A 24,265-nucleotide genomic window follows, 5' to 3' on the forward strand; every position below is an offset into this window, starting at 1 on the left:
ATCTGCTTATTTATTATCTAAAAATTTTTAATTATTTTTACATTTGCAATATCATCTCATCATTGTTTCCATCTGTTAGTTCCATTTATTTTTCTTAAAGCTCATTTATGAATGCTGAAATTTTTGATCTATGTATTTCTTAATTGGCTCTCAGCTCCAAACATTAAAACAAATTAAAAACCAAGATATAAACAGCTTACCTTAATAAATTAATTTTATTTTATTAATTTCAAATATAAAAAAAAAAAAAAAAAAAAAAAAAAACCCAGAGAAATGAATAAAAAATATATATAACATGTACTATTTGCAACAATTACAGTGACTTATAATTACGGGCAAGTGTGAATCGCAAACAGGAGTAATTTCAACATAAGAGTAAATTTAGAAATATATAATAAATAAATAATGAGGGGAATGTGGTTTATTATTATGAGAGTATAATGTCACTTGACATCTCTGAAAATAACGAAACAGGCCTGGGAAAATCAATATATGTATATGCAATGTTATTTATAGTATATCTCTTACATTTCCCACTAATAAATTATCTAACAGTAGATGATAATAAACCTTTATTCCTTCACCAACACAAGATTCATATCACCACTGCCAGTAATAAAAATACAATTTTAGTTATAATTACAATAATTTTATTGATGCTTATTTACAAACAGAGACAACATTCAAACTTTCTGAACTAATGAATATTATTTTTTTTTTACTTTAGAACACACAAATTTGATTTTTTAAATATACATTGTTTAAAATATATAAAGTAATTAATAGCAATATGACTGTGAAGAGCTAAATAGAGATATTATGCATCATCACCATCAGCCATTTTCAATCCACTGCAGGATGATTCATCCTGCAGTGGATTGAAAATGTCCTGGGTGGCAATGCCCAGGGGATTTTAAATTTTCTACACCTGGGGGAAACATGCCTTCCTGGTGCCCGGGGACAACTCCCCCTTCTGCACTCCCCTCTCTATACCTCTGAGTAGAAGGTCGCTTCAGCAACTTTCCAGTTCCATCTGTTTTGTGCAATGGCCATCCATTTACTGCCCACAAACTCTTGAATTTCATCTGTCCATTTCCATTGTTGTTCTTAGCCCATTTGTCCAACTTTCTAGATCCTGCTGCAGTAGCATAATGGATTTCAGATGAGATTATCAGTTCATCCAACATCCATTTTGATCTAAATTTGGAACATTTCTTAGTTGGTATAAAACCCTTAGTGGCCTCTTATTACTTTTTTTTTTTTGAGCACTTCCCATGTGGCATTTACATTTTTTAACATTAAACGATCCTATTAAAAAGAATTTAAAAAATGTCTGAGCCCATTACAAGCTCCACTGCAAAATCCCTTCCCTTTGAATAAATACTACATCAATTCATCATGAGCATGGCCAACCTAAAGGTTGCTTTACCTAGAAATTCTTAATGCATGGCAAATTACTGCTGATAACCAGATCAAGAATACTGCTTTCTTTTGTTGCTTTTATATAATGATGAAGAACAAACAAAAATTACTAAACTAACACAGATTAGATGCAAGAAAGCATCATAACTTTGAAAAAAAAAAAAAGCATTTCAAAAGTAAAACCAGATTATGCAGCTACATAATCCTGTTAAAAAAATTACAGTGATATCAAAGTTTTGCATCCTTTTCCTATTCTGTTATGAGAAATTAATATAAAAAAATTTATTTGCCATCTTTACTGAGAAGTTAATATTGGCACTCTCTCTCTATAGTACCCTGTTTCATACGCAAACTAAGCAACCAGTTTTTAAGCACGTTAAATAACCACATAATTCAAGGACATTATTTTTTTTCACATGGGCCATATGTAAACTATCTTCCATATTATGATTACAGCAGCCATTTCATTTTTGTGCATCGAAGTAGATGTAAAAGAGGAAAATAAGCAAAATTTAACATTACATTTTTGCTAACAATACAATGTAGCAAGGTTACAATTGCAGAATTCAGAACAGGCATGACAAAAGATAAGCATACAAGTTATTTCAAAATTAACTGCTCTGCTTTTCGAATTTCTATTAACATTATAGTACAATGGTAATATAATGTTACCAGCAAAAACAATGTACTTATTAACAATTTCATCATTTGCAATCAATTCCCTGAAATTTTTAATCTTAAAAATTATTGTTCAATTCAGAGACTTGCAATAATGAGATTATTTTAAGAGAAGCAATAAATCAAACTTGACATTACCTGCTCCAATGGTGAACACACGGTCAAAATCTGCAGCAATTGCCATCTGTTTATAGAACTGTGGAGACTGGGCAAGAAAAGCACTACCCTTAAAATATGATACTTCAAATACATTAGCTCCTCCTTCACTGGCAGCTATTTAAAATTACCAATTGCAATTAATTTTATTGCAAAAAATTAATAAAAAGTTTGTCAAAATATCAGAATTAACAAATATTTTCTATTCAAGTCAAACTTACAATTTTTTTTTGAGTAAACCAAAACACAAAAGTGAATGAAAGATACTCTCAAAGTACAAGATTTGGATTCTCATATGCATGGGAGTTAAGTGGTGTTTTGTGCACATTCAAATAATGAATAAACATAATGGTTATATAGAATTTGTAAGACATCACACAAGTAACAAACACTTGGATTTAAAACACCAAACATTGTGCTCGTTAGTATTAAAATGCACTTTTTTAAATTATCTGGCACAGTTACAATATTCAAAAACTTTTTTTTGCCATGTGTTGTTTAACCCTCGTATTGAGGGTTAAACAAATACATGGCATCCATTCTTGCTTCCCGTTCTTCTGCATCGGAATTAGAGTTCCACGCAGTCAATGAAGGCCATACCTTCTTGTTCAATGAAGCAAAAATCCTCAACATTCAACATAAATACACAAAATTATTAATAGCAGAAATTAAATTGCACCAAAATTTGATTAATGTGTGTCACCCCTATCCTATTTCAGACTTTTGGTCCTTCATACGCATGTGCCAAGGTAACAACTAATCTCTCTGCTTCAAATTCTGTTATACATTTAGCACTTTATGATCCTGTGATCAAGACCGATGCAGAAAAGCCTTGTCAGCTTCAAGAAAGTAAAAGACTATATATCATTTTCAAAATTCATTTTTATTAATGGACAGAATGTCTTCTTTCACTTGTGGATATTTGTTTCTGGTTTGATGTATTTTGGGGTCAGGTTTGGAGCTCCTAGATCTTTGATTCCAGGTGTGTTAGATCATTGATCTTTCTTCTGGCATGGAGAATTAATTTAAGTTAGTTTTTATATTCATTGGAATAACGAAGAGTGATAGCATTGAAGCATTCTACAAGTCAATATTGAGGTAATTCCTCTCATTTTTTTGTTAATCGTCTAATTTTATGTTTATTTAACAATAGCTTAAATGTAGGTAGTGGCAGCACCTTACATGCAAACACAACTTTTTATTTAACTTACTAATTTTATTTCTCATCATCAACAAGTTGAAACTAGTCAAGCTTTGCACTCTAACTGGAACTGGAAAAAATACTTTCATTAACTCTTGCACTCTGATCAGTGCAAGCAGGAATAGCCGATCTTACACTTACAACAAAAAGATCCCCTTTCTCAAGAAACTTTGTATAAATCATTGTCTAACTAAAAACATCAAGCAATAACATACCTCAAGGACAGCATGTATCTTGAGGAATTGCCACTGGTGATTCACTGTGAGTTATGGTCTGTTCCCTTGCACAAACTGTCATGTATGCTGAGCTGTCATTAGCTGAGAGTAATATATTTCTTTGCTCAAGGTGTAGGGAATGCAAAAATTTTAAATCAAAACAACACACACAAGGGGGTTCAAAAAAGATTTGTATCCACCCAGAAGTATATGATGAGAGCCTTGTTGACCAATTCGGCCCTGGAAAGATTGTGCAAGGCTCAAGGGGTAGAATTTTTCTCAGCCTGATCTGTGCTTGTTAACAGAAGAGACTGCTTCTACAGGGATAGGATACACTTAAATAGAAAGGGTGCAAGAATATTTGCTGATGCTATCGAGGCAGAGTTAGATGGGTCGGAAAACTGCTAGCTTGGGGGGATACACGGACTAATAGATTAACAGTAGTTGCTGGTAGAGGTAAAAGTGATTCTTGCACTACTTCTATCGAAATGCAATTGAGCAGAAGCCTGGAAAGCAAGGCAATGGGGATTTCCAGGACTGCTGGGAGTCATAGTGGAACAAGTAAATACATGGGCTGTGTTAGGGTAACTAAGAGTAGAAACAGGTGCATATATACTTGCATGTACACCAGTGCTAGGAGTATAGTTAATAAATTCGATGAGCTTGATGTGCTAGTGAAGACATCAAAGGCAGATTTTGTTGGGATATCAAAGACATGGTGTCACACAGACATAAGCAGTGCAGAACTGGAATTTGGGGAGTACAATATGTACAGAAAGGATAGATAGGACAGAAAGGGAGGAGGGGTTATGCTGTTAGTTAAGAAACACAAAATCTAAGGAAGTGCATCCAATTGATGTTGGTAGACAATGCAACGTTGAGTCTGTTTGGTGTGACATAAGCACTGGGAAAGGAAAAATGAGAGTAGGTGTGTGTTATAGGCAAAATGAATCTGATGAGTATAATAAGCAATTGTGCAGAGAAATAGAGTGGGCCAGTAAATCAGTGTCTTATAATGGGGGATTTTAATTTCCCAGAGATTGACTGCAATTTGTGGGTTGGGCACTCACACACTAGCAAGGCTTTTGTGGATTTATTGGATGATTGTTTTCTAGAGCAGCATGTTTGGGAGGCAACAAGAGGAAGTAATACTCTTGATCTGATTATCAGTAGTGATTCTTCATGCATCAAGAATCTGCAGATAAAGGAACCACTAGATGGCAGTGATCACAGTGTGCTGAAGTGGGATTTACTCAAAGAGGTAACTAGCATCAAGGGTAAAGGGAAGGATTTTTGTTTTTGTAAAGGTGACTATGGTGGTCTGAGACAGTATTTAAATTCTATACAGTGGATTCAACTAATAATGTTACCAACAGCAAATTCAAAATGGGAAGCATTCAAAGGATTAATCTTGGAAGCTACTAGGCTTTTCATACCAACAGAGAAATATTGTTCAAGATTTAGGCCTAAATGGATGTCGGATGAACTAATTAGACATGTGACAGAGAAGAAAAATGCATGGGATACATATAAATTAACATGTGACACAGAAGCCTATGATAGATATAAGCTGGTCTGTAACCAAGTTACAAAGGAGGTTAGGCAGGCGAAGGCAGATTACGAGAAATCTTTGGCAAAGGATGAAAAGAAAAACAGCAAAGAGTTCTTTACTTATGTAACCTCTAGGAGGAAGGGGATGAATCAGATCGATCCACTTGGTATCGATGGTTCAACTGTTAATGATCCTGCTCTGGTTAACTAAACAAACTAAATTAATATTTTGCATCGACATTCACACATGAGGATTTATTCAGGGAGGGGAATGCCAGAGGTGTATTCAACTCTGGCAGTAAGCTAGATAATCTTGTAATAACTGAGAGTAAAGTGGAGGAGAAATTGTTGAAGATAAACACAAGAAAGGCACCTGGGGTGGATAGTATTTATCCAGATATATTAAAGGAGGTGGCAAAGGAAGTAAGCAAACCCTTAGCCATAATTATGAGAGCTACCCTGAACTCAGGGGAGGTACCCATGGACTGGAGATGTGCAAATGTGACCCCGATCCACAAAGGAAGATCAAAGGGAGACACAGGTAATTACAGACCTGATAGTTTAACTTCTGTTCCAGGGAAATTAATTGTGGCACTGGTTAAAAAAGCACTGCAGGATCATCTAGACAAGACTTCAGTTATAACTCGGACACAGCATGGTGTTGTTAAGGGAAAGTCTTGCCTGACCAATTTGATTAGATACTATGATGTGGTCACAAAGGAACTGGATGCAAAGAATAACTTTGATATCATATATTTGGATCTTAAAAAAGCCTTTGATACTGTTGTTCATGGAAGACTGCTGCACAAATTGGAGCAGTGTGGCATTGGAGGCAAATTGCTGCTATGGATAAAGGGATGGTTGAGCGGGAGAAGACAGAGTGGTAATCAATGGACACTGCTCTTCGTGAACTAATGTTATTGGTGGAGTCCCTCAGGGTTTAGTGTTGGGTCCATTATTATTTTCTGTATTTATAAATGATATTGATGATGGTATATCAGGCTTATTTCCAAGTTTGCAGATGATATGAAGGTTGGCAGGGTTGTTAATGACACTAATGACAAAACACTGCGGCAACAGTAATCCCAGAGTAAAGTATCAACTCTGTGGTACCACACTGACAGTGGTAGAGAATGAAAAGGACCTAGGTGTAACTGTGCAGGCAGTCTGCAAGAGTAGTTCATGGTGTCTTGTCAATGATATACAGGAATTTTTCTAGCAGGGATAAGTAGGTGATTATCCCCTTATATAAGGCAATGGCAGGCTACACCTTGAGTACTGTATACAGGTCTGGAGGCCTTATTTTAAGAAGGATGTAGAGCTGTTGGAACGAGTACAGTCGGTCCTCGTATAACACGTGTTTACATTACACGAATTCGATCATACACGATTTATAAATAGGGGAACGTTATCTTATATAACACGAACCGAATTCGCTTATGCACGATTCGCCTTTGTGTTTACAAGAAATGGCAGTCGAACGCGGAATCACCCCAACCGAACGCAACACGATAGGAATGAAGAAGATTCTGAAAATGTATTTATATATTTTATATCAGTGAAGGGGAAACACATTTCACCATAATAACGTAAAAACCAACACAATTCCAGCTATCGATATAATCGCAAATGCAATTAGATGGAATTTACAACAGATTCCACTAGCAGAAACGAAACTGGAAATTATTTTATGGTAGTAACCCCTAGAAATGTGCTTTAGTAAAATGTGAGGTGTTAATAGTGTATCTCGGCTTTACGGTGTTGTTTATTCAGTTGCTATACGCGCGCAGCTTTGTTTATGTGTATTAAGCGTACCTCCTCGTTTTGTAATTGCGCTTTATTCCCTAAAAATTAGTGAAATACTGTACTTAAAAGGTGTGAAAAGGAAGCGTCCTGGCGAAGACACTGCAGATTCAGAGAGAGAAAAAAAAAAGCAATATCGATAAACAGAGGCGGACTGGGCCAAAAATTCTTACCCGGGAAAATTTATGGTGGCCTCATACTACAGTTTATGGCCAAAATCACACCGGCCTCTGGCCCACCGGGATTTCCCGGGTAAGGCTTATGGCCAGCCCGCCTCTGTCGATAGAGAAAAAAAATATGAAATTGTGAAACGCTTTGAGCGAAATGAAAGACCATGTGATATTGCACGTGCTACAGACCTAAATGAGGCAACGCCGAGAATTACACAGAATGCAGAGAAAATAAAAACAACTTTCATAGCAGGAACAACTCAAAGTGTAATTAAAATCCATTATATTAAGACACAAAGAATTGGAAGAGATGGAATGGCGGTCATCTCTTTGGATAGAAAATCAAACAAAAAACAAGTTTGCTTACGATAGAAGCAAAAGCAATATTTTATTACGTAATAGTCGTAATAAAATACGTAAGTATTTTATTACGACTATTTTATTTAATATAACATTTTTTACGAATAAAATACTTTTTAGTATTAAAAAATTACTAAAAATACTTTATTATAATATAATAAATAATATATTATAATATAATAAATAATAATAAATATTTATTTTTTATTATTTATTATATTATAATAAAAAATATTTTTATTACGTATTTTAATCGTTATAAAATACATAAGTATTTTATAACGATTAAAATTACCTGATTATTTATTGTGTTTGGTAATGTTTTGGTTCCAAATGTGTGTTCAATCTTGGGTGGTCGGCACATAACCCCACTTTTCCCACAGGGCCTGTTGTTTATATTGCACGAGGGTTTCTAGGAACACAACTATCGTGCTATACGAGGACAGACTGTACAGAGAAAGGCAACAAGATTAGTGAATCGAACAAAGGGTTGCTCTTATGAAGAAAGGTTTAAATTTTGCAAATTACAGTGTCTGGAGACTAGGCACCTGCGAGGTGATCTGATTGAGGTGTACAAAGCATTGAATGGTTTGAGCATGCTCAATGCTGATGGGAATCTTCCTCTTGCTCAGAATAATCACCTGAGAGGGCATAAATTCAAATTGAGAAAAGACGGTTGTGGGATAGATGTGCGGAAGTTTGCCTTTAGCCAGCGGGTGGTTGGTTGGTTGGTGGAACAAACTTCCATCTGTCGTTGCAGAAATTGACAGCTTAAATAGATTCAAGGCAGAACTTGACAAACATCTGGAGCGAGGGGATGGGTGAAATAAGGTTTTTTTTTTTTTTTTTTTTTGGCTGATGCTATATAAGCTTGCTTTCTTGCATCATGTGCCCTTGCTAATGCTAAAGTAGTTGTGATAGAAGGTTGAAACAAACACCACATATTACATTTTTTCAACATAGTCGTCAAACAAAACAAGACAATTTTTCCATCACTCGATACACTTCCACAGGCCACTTTTGTAGTGGTCTCTCTGACTCCTTCAAAATTACTACTTAGCAGCAGAAATCACCTCGTCATCAGCAGTAAAGTGTTTTTCACGAAGAAGGAACTCTTCAGAGCAGGATAGAGAAAGAAATTCTATGATGTAAGGTCAGGGGAATAAGTAGGATGTGGCAATATTTCAAACCATATTCATGGGCACACCTCACTGCAGCATGCGAGGAATGAGCAGGGATATTAATATGGAGCAGGCACACACCTTTTGACATCTTTCCCCATTTTTTTTCTTTTATAGCGGCACATAGCTTTACGAGAAGGTTGGAATACTTTGCTGTCACAATACATCCCTTCCGAAGGTAATCTGTTAGTATTACACTATGGTGACCCTCGAAAAACTGACATTACACTTGGTTGCGCCTTTGCCTTTTTTTGGGCATGCTTCATTGTTTTAAGTTTTAACATCTGTTTTGTTTCACGATCATAGTGATGGATCCAAGTTTTATCCATGGTGACTAGCTGTGAAAAATCCCTCTTGCTTTTCCTGGCAGATCAATAACATTTTATGTGCACATTGCGCTCTTTCCTTCTTCTGGTAAGGGGTCCCGGACTTCTGTCGGGAACCCATCTATCAGGCATTTTACTCATATGCAATGGCTGACAGATAATGTTCTCCACAGACCCTACACAAATTTGGAGTTCTGCGGCTAGTTCATTGACACTAATACAATGATCTTCCATGATTAATACCTCAATTTTTAAAACACTTCTGTTACAGCAGTTGTGGACATTCTATGATTTCTTCATCACGCACTGAGATTCTTCCAGATTTGAACCTGTTTATGCCAATGCGCAAAACCTCTGTAACCTGGGCAGTCTTTTCCATAAAACAGTGACCATTTCTTTGGGATTGTTTTGGGTGTTTTTCCTTGCAGAAAGAGCAACTGAATCATCTGTATTCCACTTTATCCACTGTGACACTTCACTTCACTCGGTGCTGCAAAAAAAAAAAATTGTCAGATCAAAACTATGGTTGTTATAGACCAGTGGTTTTTGACCATTTTTGTGGCACTCCTACTCAATTTTCTGCCTGTTAGATCTGATTCTCTGTCTCTGTCTCTCCTCTCTCTCTCTGTGTGTGTGTATATATATATATATATGTACATATAGAATATTAAGGATAATAGAAAATTATTAGAAAAAGTAAATCAATCCAATAATAATACATCAATAACATTTTATGTGCACATTGTGCTCTTTCCTTCTTCTGGTAAAGGGTTAAGTTTTTGTTCTGATAAGTTTTTCTTCTTACTATCTGCATGTTTCTCTTTGCGTTAACTTAAATTTAATTATTTATTTATATTTATTTTTACCGTATCCATCACATAGAGGGCACCACATTTTATTTTGACGACTATTACAATATGTCCTAGATACGGTAAATATGTAGTATGTATTATATATTTAATCTTATTTTAATCATTAAATTACGTTCTCTGTCGGGTCAACGATGATTAATATATGCTTACATTTATATTTTACTTATATTTCTTACATTTGATTCTAATAATTCTAAAATTTCTTAACTTTTTATTTACATTCGATTTATTTACATTCGATTTATATTTGGCCTATACTGGTTTATATTTGGTTTAGATTTAAATCACTTAGCATATATTGATCATCACAGAAACAGAGAACCTCTTGTTGTTTTTTGCCTTCAGTCTGGGTGGTTGGCCCCAGTTGAAGTCATCTAGATTGTCGGTAAACAGTTTTTTTTTTTTTTTGCGTTTTCTTAGGTCCCTGATGGTATTATTATTGGATTGATTTACTTTTTCTAATAATTTTCTATTATCCTTAATATTCTATAGACAAAATTAAATCTAAATCAGACAAACCGCGAGGGAAGAGAAGGGGTAACAAGAGTAAAAATATTGCAGTAGAAACTCTCTAAAATAATTTAGAAAATCTAATAGTAAGAATAATAATTCACTGAATTTTGAAAACCAATTAAATAGAAATTTAACAGTACCCCTTCTGATGGGTACCAGGCCAAATTTATGTGAAATCTCACCAGCAGAGATGTTAACCACTGCAATAAAATTAAAACAGAAATAAACCAAAATAGACTGACCATTATGCCCCATCTCGACAGAGGACCACGAGGCCAATAATGGTCAGGGAATCGCGGCATTTTGATTGCTACACAAATCGATGACTGGCATTATTTTATTTTATTTTAATTCTCATTTCAATTTATTTATATGGTTATATTTCAAGCATCATGTAGAGGAATATGCTTTTTGCTGCCTCTGTTGTATGCTGTACCTTTTTATTTTATTATGAAAGATTCCGTTTCCAACTATTTTAAACGCTATTCAAATATATGTATAATTATATACATATATATATGTATGTATATATATATGTATATATATATATATATTTTTTTTTTTTTTTTGATTTGGTAGTTGTTGGCGCATCAGCTTCTGTGGCCATATTGCACCTCCCAAGGTTTTTGTAGTACTTTGATCCAAGCCCGAGGCGGGAATCGAACCTGCAACCTTTGGGTTGCTGGGCAGGTACTTTACCCACTCGGCTAGCCCGGTCGGCATATATATATGTGTATGTAGCCTCACATTGTATGGTATCTTTTTAATTTTGTGGTGATCTATAATTGATGTTTATTTAGTACCTCTATAAAGAATAAAATTATTATTTAAATATATATAATTTGTATTATGAATTGTAAATTTGTTTATAGTTATATTATTATAATAATTACCATATAACTTATTTTTTGAAATTTTTATATATATATAGGCACCTCCGTAGCCAAGTAGGAAGGAGCAGCAGTGCGTACGTAGCACACGCTTCTTGATTAGACTGGGGTTCGAGCCCGTCACCACCAAATACGGAAAGGTCAGGGAATGACCACCGCATTTCCTGGAGCAATATGGCCTTAGTTGCTAATGCTCCTAAAAATCAAATAACAAACAAACATATATATATGTATATACATATATATATATATATATGTATGTATATATGTATATATATATATATATATATATACATATATACACACATATATATGTTGGTTGATTTTATTTAATTAAATGTTATTAATCTGTAGGGAATTAGGTGTATATGGATCAGGCTGCCAAGTTAGCAAATGTAAACTAGCTTTAGCCTGGGAGGCCTATAAACATAATATAAATGAAATGGTATTAAAAATAATAAAAACGCTAAATAATGAAAATAATAATAAAAATGCTAATAAACAATGTAAATTGCAAACAACATTCCCTCACTTGGCCATCAATCTGCTACTTCATCGGGGGTTTTGAGCAGAAAGATAGCCAGACTAAAGGAATGTCTCATACCTACCTGTTTCTGTTGTCTCCATACCAGTTTTGCCAGTTATAAATTTTTAAGTGATAGTATTAAACTTAAATTGATAGAAAAACAATGAGATTGGATAATATGTTTAGTTTAATTTACATAAAATTTTTAAATATTTAAAAAACTTTAAAATTTAAATTTTGAAATTTTTGCCGACGCAGTGTCTGAAACAGCAAACTGGGATAGGTGACACAAAGCCCAACGGGTATGTATCAGAATAAATGAGAAAGGGTCTTACTTCCTTCTTGTTCTGTGGTGGTCAGACTGAAAAGGGGATCAATTCCCACCTTCTGGTTGTTTTATATGTTGATAAAATTATATTGCGCAGTTGCACCTTTTGTATATTATGGTGTGATGGTGAAATTGCTGTAGGCAATAATATATCGTGTGTCAATGCAAGTGTTTTGAAAGCCATGAGTGGGTTTATATTTGTGCTTGTGGGGGGGAGGGGGTTTGCCTCTGATGTCGGAAGGAACCTATATAAATGAAATGATGTGTTTATATCATTACAGTATGTATTGGAAATTACAAGAAGTATGTTAATAAAAATGGGTTGCTATACCCTGGACAGGGCCGGTATAGCTTTTCTAAGGCATAACGACCTGTGTTTGTCTGGGGGGACAAACATGGGCCGTTTATACTGTATTAAACTGGAGGGATATATACGTTATGTGTATAGTATATCTTAGGCACAATTATTTTGTTGTTGGGAGTTTGTTTCCGGTGATAATTTCCCATAATTTAGATTGTCTGATTTAGGAAGGGTGGGAAAAATTTGGTAGGCCGGGTTACAGTGCAGTCAGACGATGAGCCTCTTCTGAGCGCAATAAGATATTATTTGCCTAAGATATACTATACACATAACGTTTATATCCCTTCAGTTTAATACAGTATAAAATCTAGTGACACAGGATGAAAATTCACATTGAAGGAGGCTGTAAATATGTGCATAGCTATCCCCCCCCCCGGACAAACACTGGTCATTATGCCTTAGAAAAGCTATACCGGCCCTGTCCAGGGTATAGCAACCCATTTTTATTCACATACTTCTTGTAATTTCCAATACATACTGTGATGATATAAACACATCATTTCATTTATATAGGTTCCTTCCGACATCAGAAGGAACCTGTTCCTTCCGACTCGTCGTCTGACCGCACTGTAACCCGGCCTACCAAATTTTTCCCACCCTTCCTAAATCAGACAATCTAAATTATGGGAAATTATCACCGGAAACAAACTCCCAACAAAATAATTGTTGTTGTTACTATACACATAACGTATATATCCCTTCAGTTTAATTCAGTATAAATGGCCCGTGTTTGTCCCCCCAGACAAACACTGGTCGTTATGCCTTGGAAAAGCTATACCGGCCCTGTCCAGGGTATAGCAACCCATTTTTATTAACATACTTCTTGTAATTTCCAATACATACTGCAATGATATAACACATAATTTCATTTATATAGGTTCCTTCCAACATCAGAGGCAAACCCCCCCCCCCACAAGCACAAATATAAACCCACTCGTGGCTTTCAAAACACTTGCATTGACACACGATATATTGCCTACAGCAATTTCACCATCACACCATAATATACAAAAGGTGCAACTGCACAGTATAATTTTATCAACATATAAAACAACCAGAAGGTGGGAATTGATCCCCTTTTCAGTCTGACCACCACAGAACAAGAAGGAAGTAAGAACCTTTCTCATTTATTCTGATACATAGCCATTGGGCTTTGTGTCACCTATCCCAGTTTGCTACTTCAGACACTATGTCGGCAAAAAGTTCAAAATTTAAATTTAAAATTTTATGTACATTAAACTAAACATATTATCCAATCTCACTGTTTTTCTATCAATTTAAGTTTAATAATATCACTTAAAAATTTATAACTGGCAAAACTGGTATGGGGACAATAGAAATGGGTAGGTATGAGACATTCCTTTAGTCTGGCTATCGTTCTGCTCAAAGCCCCCGATGAAGTAGCAGATTGATGGCCAATTGAGGGAATGTTGTTTGCAATTTACATTGTTTATTAGCATTTTTATTGTTATTTTCATTATTTAGCATCATATTATTTTTAATACCATTTCATTTATATTACATTTATAGGCCTCCCAGGCTAAAGCTAGTTTACATTTGCTAACTTGGTAGCCTGATCCATATACACATAATTCCCTACAGATTAATAACATTTAATTAAATAAAATCGACCAATATAATTTCATGCACGTATAATGTCTAATTGCCCTATGTACAATAGCATTAACGTTGCACAACTGACAAATTCCTAATACTGTAAACTTGACCAGATATCATTATCATAATCTTCAATAAGAACACAAAATATATATATATATATATATATATATTGTGTTCATGTGAAATATATGCTGCATTTCAATCGCTATACAAATCGTCACAAAGGTGAAAAGATCGAAGAACCAAACCACCCATTACTCCCTCGATTGATCCACTAATGCAGAGGATTTGCACGGCAGTGGTCCTTATGCAGAGTTATTTATTTATTTATTTTTAACTTTTGTCATTATTTAAATATACACACACACACACACACACATATATATATATATATACATATAGAATATTAAGGATAATTTTCTATTATCCTTAATATTCTATAGGTATTATGGGTGTACTGCATGATTTCTTGCAACTGCATTGACCCATAAATATTAGTTACAGTTACTGTCGTTTTAACTTTCTTTCCTTTTTTATCACTAATATAATTATAAATATATATACATATATACATACACACACATATATACATATATACAGGGTGATTCACTACCAGTGCAACAAACTTGCAGGAGGTGTAGGGGGCACAAAGACGAATCGGAATCACATAGCATTGCAGGGTCCGAAATGCCTTCATCATGCGGTAGAGGACGTTGAACAGGAGGTTGCGTGAACAGCGATCCTGCTGGAAGTCAGTATTTGCGAACCGGTTCCCGAGGCAGTACGATGGATGAGTATTCAAACATTGAACTGGCCGACATGCGCCTCGCGTATGGAGCTGCGGACTGTAACGGGCGCGCCGCTCTGCGCTTGTACCAGGAATGTTTCACGCACAAGCGTGCTCCTCATCATACGATTTTCGCACGTGTGCACAGAAGGTTACGTGAGACTGGTTGTTTCACGAGAGGTACCATGAATCGAGAGCGAACGACGAGACAAGGAGGAGAATGTCCTACATCTTGCAGAAGGCAGTACGAGTACTCGAGCGATAGGCCAACGATTGGTTATTTCCCAATCCACTGTATGGAGGATATTGTCAACAAACCAAATGAGTTCATACCATCTGCAATGCGTCCAATCATTGGAGCGTGTGGATTATCCACTCCGGAGGACTTTTGCTACTTGGTTTCTTCAACAGAAACGGTTCGCAAATGCTGACTTCTGGCGGGATCGCTGTTCACATGACCTCCCGTTCAACGTCCTCTACCACATGACGAAGGCATTTCAGACCCTGCAATGCTATGTGATTCCGATTCGTCTTTGTGGCCCCTATTCGTTATTTGATATAGATTTCATCTATATCAAATAACACCTCCTGCAAGTTTTTCGCACTGGTAGTGAATCACCCTGTATATATATACATATATATATATATATATGTATATATACATATATGTATGTATATATATACATATATATATACACATATATACATACACACACACATATATATATATGTATATACATATACATATGTATATGTATATATACATATATTATTATTAGTATGCATAATCGGTTAGATTTTAGCATATAGTTTAATGAATACTTTTGTGCAACGTTAATGCCATTGTAAGTATGCCAATTGGACATTATACATGCCTGTATATATGTGTGTGTGTGTATGTGCTTTTCTTTTAATGGTGTTTTGACATAAGTATTATTGTGCATACAAATCTGGTAATCAAGTTAGCCCAACAAGGTTATCTTAATTCAGCATGGCCTATACATATTAATTTAAGAACTATATAAGTATATGATAATGAATTTTTCATTGCACTTTACTGATGAATTTTCATTACCTTCAGCTAAAATTATATTAAAACTAATGGGTATGTTTATGTCAATACTAATTTTAAATAACAATACATTTACATATATTATAATATAGAACATTCCATCACGTGGTCATCAATCCCCTACTTCTTCGGGGGCTTTGAGTGGATTGACAGCCCATCTGATGTAATGTTTCATACCTAACAGGTAGGTTGATGTAAGCCCACCTGATGATGTAATCTGATGTAATGATGATATAAGCCCATCTGATGTAATGATGATTGACAGCCTACAGGTATTGACAGGTATGAGACATTACATCAGATGGGCTGTCAATCCACTCAAAGCCCCCGAAGAAGTAGGGGACTGACGGCCACGTGATGGAATGTTCTATATTATAATATATGTAAATGTATTGTTATTTAAAATTAGTATTGACATAAACATACCCATTAGTTTTAATATAATTTTACCTGAAGGTAATGAAAATTCATCAGTAAAGTGTAATGAAAAATTCATTATCATATAGTTATATACTTCTTAAATTAATATGTATAGGCCATGCTGAATTAAGATAACCTTGTTGGGCTAACTTGATTACCAGATTTATATGCACAATAATACTTATATGTCAAAACACCATTAAAAGAAAAGCACATACACACATATATATACATATATATATAATTTCAAAAAATAAGTTATATAGTAATTATTATAATAATATAACTATAAACAAAATTACAATTCATAATACAAATTATATATATTTAAATAATAATTTTATTCTTTATAGAGGTACTAAATAAACATCAATTATAGATCACCATAAAATTAAAAAGATACCATACAATGTGAGGCTTTTTGTATTTTTTTATTTTTATTTTGGAATTGTAAATAGAATGATTAGTTGACATATGTAAATACTATCATTGTGGTTTATTGAACACAATAATAAGGATGTAAGTTTAAGTAACTTAAATCCAAATCAAGTGGCACCCTGGAATGTTGTTGCAGCACCCCATGATATCATGGCATCTCGGTTGAATACCACTGTTACAGAAATTTCAAGTTATTAAACAAAAAAATTTCATCTTTCTATCAACTACTTCTGGGTGAATACAAATCTTTTTTGGAACCTGCTATAGCTATCCTTGAGAGTAACAATAAATCTGGGGCTTGTCAGTTACTCAAGTGTCCAGTAATAAGCCAAGGGATAACCTCCAAAAGGATGAGGCATCAGGAATGGATCATCAAAGGGTGCTCTGGTTTCAGGTGAGGTAATTTTAGTTGGTGATTCAATTATTACGAAAAATGGTAATGTATTTTCATTAATTCAAAGCAGTTAGGACAGAGTTAGGGTATGTCTGCCAGATGCTAAAATTAAAGATGTTACTAATCCCAATCAGCAGTCAGTTTTTAAGCAAACTATAGGATGTATAGATATACACTGAGTGATCACTAAATTATGACCACCCCTATGAAAACAAACTGAATGTGACCTGTTGACCACGTATCAGAGTGAGGAGTAAGTCGACCTACGTAGCATAGATAAGGTGTCAGTGGTTCAGTAGGTAGTAAAATTCCAAGCATGATGAGTAAAAGGAAGGATTTATCGAACTTTGATAAAGGACAGATTGTGGGTGCTCGATGAGCCGTTGTAGTTAAAGTGTACCAGGACTGGCATCAAAATGGTAAAACAACGACCCGATGGCAAAACTGCAAAGGTCAGCAAATGGTTGATGTTAGAAGTGAGTGCCGGGTCCGGCGACTTGTACAGGCGAACAGGCGCTGCACTGTTGAAGAGTTGACTACCCAATACAACGTGGGCCAACCCGGAACAATATCTGGCATGACCATGCATCGCACGCTCATATGTATGGGCTATACCAGCAGACAACTCCTATGGCATTCTCTCCTAACCAAGGTTCATCGGCATAAAAGACTAGCCTGGTGCAAAGAGCATGCACATTGGACATTAGAAGACTGGAAGAAGGTGTGCTGGTCGGATGAGTCATGTTATTTACTCCACACCGTGGATGGTCATGTACGGATTTGGCATCAACAACATGAGGCTCTTCATCCAACATGCATGGTATCAAAAGTGCAGACCAGTGGAGGCAGTTGTATGGTGTGGGGCATGTTTCACTGGCAGGAACTTGGACCCTTGGTGCATGTGGAACAATGTATCAGTGGTCTCCACTACCGTCAACTGCTTGCTGATTGTGTACTCCCCACATGTTACACTTTTCCAGAATGGTGATAGTGTTTTCCAAGGTGACAATGTGCTGAGCCATCGGGCACTTGGGCAGGAATGGTTTTAGGAACATAGTTCTGACTTCCAGCATATCGATTGGCCTCCGAACTCCCTCGATATCAATCCCATAAAGCACTTGTGGGACACTATGGAAAGGCATATCAGGCATCTGGATACACCAATCACCTTCATTACCTGCATTGCTGACAACATTACACACAGCTTGGTTGGCCATACCTACCAAACACTTCACACATCTTGTTGAATCAATGCCACGTCAGATAGCTGCTGTACTGAGGGCAAAAGGAGGACCTATGAAGTATTAAGTAGGTGGTCATAATTCAGTGATCACTCAGTATATATGTGGGAGCTCATGATTTAAAACGAAAATAAACTGATGACTTGGTCAAGAAATATAAGGTCATATTGCCCAAGATCGGTCAAAATGTTATTTTGGCTGCAATTCTGCCTAGAAATGATAAGCACTGTATGATGAAGGCCTTGTGGATTAATTTGAGACCTGAGGTATTCTTCATAGCTTATAGGGAGGGGGAAGGGCCTATCCTACCCCTAAGCAAACATGGCAATTGCATAGAGCCCATAAAATCACGGGGTATGGTCCCCTTGAATAATAAAATAAAATTTTTTATTTACAATTCAAAAAACACAAAATTCTCCCATAGTGCCTTCTGCTGCTGCAAGAACTTTAAAACTACGGATAAGGAGATGCCAACTGTTCTTCCTTGGCAATTATGGCCGCACAAAACGCCTTCTTCCGGAAACTTTCATCTATATCAAATAACAAGTATTCAACTGTATGGTACTGAACAAACAGTCACCTCATCTTAGAGCAGAATAGTGTAATATCAGCAATTTAAAAAGTGGTTTCAAGCAAGAATTATTGAAAAGATGACTTTTTGAATGTGCTACTGGCACCATGACTTCACAAAATGGCATCAAAACCTATCCATTTATCAGTATTATTATTAATCCAAAAACATTAAATGTCATTTCATAAAAACATTTTTACAGGGGACCCAAAAATACTTTTGCCTAGGGCCCACATATCCTCAAGTCCCCTGAGAGGGGATTTTTTTTTCTTCTCAGCTTGGACTGCCCTAGTTAATAGAAGGAATTTATATTATAAGGATGAAATTCCTTGAGCCCTTAAATTTCAAAAACACTTGAAATTCTTCACTGAAGAGGCTTTAAGGGTTCATGGAAACTGATAATTGCTGAGGGAGGATAGAGAAGTTTTTAATAAGACTAATATTAAGGACACTGACCAAGGTTACACTTGCAACCTTCTTGAAAGTACTTGTGAGATAACTTGTAATTCCAAAGATATGGAGAGAGCCAATGAATTAGATATTACAATCTCTAGTAATTACATGCCAAATGAGCAAACTTGAGTTTCTGATCAGATAAAATTCACAGAGATTTTCCAGAGGGATCTAAAAAGTACTTCTTTAGGTTAAATTAACTAAAGATAACATTGCTGGAATAACTGAAACAATGTACCATCCTGAGATAGAGGATAACAAATTTCATTGCAGTGTGCTCAAGAAAGTATGCTCAAGAAAGTATGCTCATTGCAGTATGCTCAAGAAAGATATGACAGAGGAAAGGGGTTGAAGGAGTATGCTGCTTATAAAAATATCATTTAAAAGCAACAAAACAGTTTGCAGAGATTGATCAACTCCAGGTGGACATTGAGTTTGTGTGGTGCAGGGTGACTAGGTAAAGGAAAAATAATAGTAGTGATGTATTACAGGCTAAACGATTCCAAAGAGTATGCTAAAAAGTCTCATTAGGCAAGTTGAGTGGGCAAGCAAGAGTGAGTACATCATTATGGGTGACTTTAATTTTTCCTGGACATGCAATACACATAGTGAGAGTAGTTTCTTGAATCAACTACAAGACTTCTATATTTCAACACATTAAAGAAGGCAAAAGGATTTCAAATATTCTTGAATTAGTTCTCACTTAGGATCAAAGCAATATCAAAAATATGAAAATTCTGAAATTAATATTGTTCAGGTTGATGACAACCTAAATAAACATTTTGCATCCACATTTATCCGAGAAGATGTTTTTAAGGATGGGAATACCAGAAGTATATCAAGTTATAATGGGACCAAAATGATTTTTTGAATAACTGAGAAGAAAGTGGAAGAAAACTGCTCAAGCTAAAAGTAAACAAGACACTTGGGGCTGTAAGTTTAACTTTAGTTCTTGGGAAAATAATGGAGTCAGTGATTAAAGAAGCAGTGCAGAATCATCTTGACAGGAATCAAGTTATACAGAAATTATAGCATGGATTTGTAAAGTGAAAATTTGTCTGACCAATCTGATTAGGTACTATGAGGTCATAACAAAGGAACTAGATGCAAAAAAAAAAAAAAATAATTCTGCCATCATATATTTAGATTTCAGTAAAGCTTTCAACACTGTTCCATGTGAAAGACAGCTGTATAAATTAGAACAATGTGGTAAGTTACTGCTATGGATAAAGGGATGGTTCAGTGGTATAAAACAGAGGGTAGTTATAAATTGCCACTTCCCTTCTAGGCGCCTCCGTAGCCAGGTGGGAAGGAGCAGCAGTGCTAACACACGCTTCTTGATTAGACCAGGGTTCGAGCCGGTCACCACCAAATACGAAGGATGTGGAAAGGTCAGGGAATGACCACCGCATATTCCCGGAGCAATATGGCCTTAGTTGTTAATGCTCCTAAAAAAAAAAAAAAAAAAAAAAAAAATAACTTCTCTTCTTGGACTGATGTTATTAGTGGAATCCCTCAGGATTCAGTGCTGGGCCTCATACTGTTTTCAATATTTATTAATGATACTGATGAAAGCATATCAAGCTTATTGCTTATTGTATGAATTTGTAGATGCTACAAAGGTTGGCAGAATCAAAGCATAATACTGCAACAGGACCTACAAAAATTAGGCAGATAGGCTGAGAAATGGCAATTAAGTTTTAACGCTGATAAATGCAAGGTACTAACATATGGGCATCAGTAATTCCACAATAACATATGAATTAGGTGGTACCACACTAAAGGGTGGAGAACAAAAGAGGTCTAGAGATAATTGTTCAATCAGTCTGACATCGTTTCTAAGCAGGGCAGAATGGTTAGGCCAGCTCATGGGGTTTTGTCAGTGATACACAGGAATTTTCCAAAAAGGACAAAGAAGTGATTATCCCATTGCATAAGGTAATAGTTAGGCCACAACTTGAGTATTGCATATAAGCCTGGAAACTTCATTTTAAGAAGGATGTGGATCTCTTGGAATAGGAAGAGCAACCAGATTAGCCAAGGATACAAAAGAGTACTCTTACTATGAAAGAATTCAGTTCTGCAAATTTCAGCACCTGGAAACTAGGCACATGGGAGGACACCTAATTGAACTATTCAAGGCTTTACACAGATTGAGTACACAAAATGTCGACAGAATCACACTTTCTCAGACAACCCTCATAAGGGGATATAAACTTAAATCAAAAAAGGATGGCTGCTAGATAGATGTGTGAAAATTTGCTTTCAGCCAGAGAGTAATTGATTACTGGAACAAACTCACTTCCATGATATCATTTGATATCATGGAAATGAGTAGTTTGAATAATTTTAAGGAAGAATTAGACAAATTATTTGAGAGGATGGACAGGTGAGAGTTGCGTAGGGTTTTTTTTTTCCCTCCCGATGCTGTATAAGCATGATTCCTTGCATCACTTGCCACTACTAATACTACCTGAAAAGCCAGTCTCATAACAACTATGCAAAAGCTGTTTATAAGTAAGGAAGTCAAACCTTTATTCCACAACAGTTTAGTATGGTGAAGTAACCAACTAAGTATTGTAGGATAATAGCAGATGAAGTACAATTCAAGGATTCCTAATAAATAAAAATGATCAAGATAATTAATATTAATTAATTTAGGTTTTGCACATTCTTGTATGCTGTTTATTATTAGACATGGATATCAGACATGGCTGGAAGGAAAGAAATCAGTTTCCATCACAGTTAGTTCCAAAGTATTTGCATCTGTAAAATCAGCATAAGGAAGTTGACCTAGTCTTGTCACAATCGTTTGTTTAAACAGAAGGCACAGCTTTTCAAATACAAGGTAAATAAAACAATAATATTATGAACTTACCGGATATAATTTTAGGAGTGTGTATTTCCAAGAATTTCCTTTTTGAAAGGCTTTCTCTGAATAATTCACATACTCCAGCTTCAATTCGATAAATGGCTTGATTTGCTGGGGTTCGCAGATCCAAAACTCTGTTATCAAGCCTAGTATCTTGATTTACATGGATATTTATTCCTTCAGAATCCTGGAATATTATTTACAAAAAATAATAATATAAAGACCTGAAATTTTCACTTAATTAAATAGCATAGGACATTTACAGTTTGATGCACACTTAACCCTTTCATGAGTTAGTTGCCTGAATGTGTGTGGTCTTCACACAGTCAGTTTCCGATGGGTATGGGCAGGGATTGAGTTCCTTAAACTTTATACATTTTGCAAAAATTAAAACTTTGTATGTAAATTCTTTTAAATGTTAATTTCTTCTTATTTTGACTTGATTGCCTAGAATTCAAGTTATTATCATCATAAATCAAACTAGAATTTTTTTTAAAAATAAAAAAAAAAAAAAAAAAAAAAAAAAAAGTTTGCTTGTTAAAAATATATTCAAAAACTTACTTTTTCTTTTTTTTTGAAACAATAATACTCCATCTATTTATGAATCATTTAATTAAATTTCATCATCTTCTGGATCTGAATTCTACAGAATACCTCAAACTTGGCACCTTTTATAAGCTAAAATAGAGCAACAATTGCCAAGAGTTGCAATTTTCAAAGATACTTTTGTTTAATATATACTATTAGTTGGAAACATGGATAATGGATGGAGGCATGTACTAGACAAGATTTCAAGACAATTCATACAAATATGGGTACATTACTATTACCTTAAAGAAACGTTGATTAAAGTACATACACCTGGGGGCCCATAAATGACAAACATAGATCTACATACCTACTTTGTGAACAGTTTAATGATGTAATTATGTAGTCAGATACAGGAACCCCCTGACTTATGTAATACTCGACTTAGGAGAATTCAACTTTACGTAAGCTTTTGCTGGCCAGTGCAAACTAAAAAAAAAAAATAGTGGAAACATATTTTGCATCCCGTAGGAATAAATGGAGGTATCGTGAAAATATCTTAATGTGAACCCAATAACACAGTTTTTTTTTTTTTTTAATTCATTCCAAGTCCTTGGAAGTTGAAAATTTTGCTATATTATTAAGATATTTATCTCTCTAAAAGGTCATATTTACAATGGAAATTGCACTAACCTTTCATCATTATCATATGTTCCCATTATAAGAATCGATTTTGAATTCCGTTGTGATATTTTTCTAAAGCACGTTTCTGGAGGTCATAACCAAAAAACAATAAAAACAATTTGTACTTTCCAGTTTACTGGGCTTTTCTGTAAGTGCATCTAATTATAAACGGGTAGTAAACTCTATCTTATTACATTTTCAATAATACCGATAACTGCAATTGTGTGGGTTTTTACGCTATTATGGCAGGCAAAATGTATTCCCCTTCACTGAAATCTTCAATCATATAAAAAACAACTTTTCAGAAACTTCTCTACATTCCTATTTACGTATTACAATGATAAAGGGAAAGCAACCAACGAAAAGTGCAAGTGGTGTTAGTGCCAGGAAACAAAACAAAATTGATTTAGAAATGAAGATGAGAATGATTAAGAAGTACAGTCGGTCCTCGTATAACATGTGTTTACATTACACGAATTCGATCATACACGATTTATAAATAGGGGAACGTTATCTTATATAACACGAACCGAATTCGCTTATACACGATTCGCCTTTGTGTTTACAAGAAATGGCAGTCGAACGCGGAATCACCCCAACTGAACGCAACACGATAGGAATGAAGAAGATTC

General features: G+C 35.1%; 1 protein-coding gene across 1 annotated transcript in view; it reads right to left on the minus strand.

The window, feature by feature from the left end:
* Nucleotides 1-24,265, minus strand: part of AspRS (aspartyl-tRNA synthetase) — a 306,084-nt gene that overhangs the window by 195,823 nt on the left and 85,996 nt on the right. Inside the window, exons 6-7 of the mRNA XM_090380710.1 lie at nucleotides 22,428-22,608; nucleotides 2,239-2,373 (exon numbers count right to left, since the gene is read on the minus strand). Of these exons, the coding sequence (XP_090236836.1) occupies nucleotides 2,239-2,373; nucleotides 22,428-22,608 (316 nt within the window). The remainder of the gene's footprint in view (nucleotides 1-2,238; nucleotides 2,374-22,427; nucleotides 22,609-24,265) is intronic.

This window comes from Mastigoproctus giganteus, chromosome 9 (genome assembly GCF_048544385.1).
Source record: "Mastigoproctus giganteus isolate SK-2022 chromosome 9, ASM4854438v1, whole genome shotgun sequence".
Taxonomy (NCBI): domain Eukaryota; kingdom Metazoa; phylum Arthropoda; class Arachnida; order Uropygi; family Thelyphonidae; genus Mastigoproctus; species Mastigoproctus giganteus.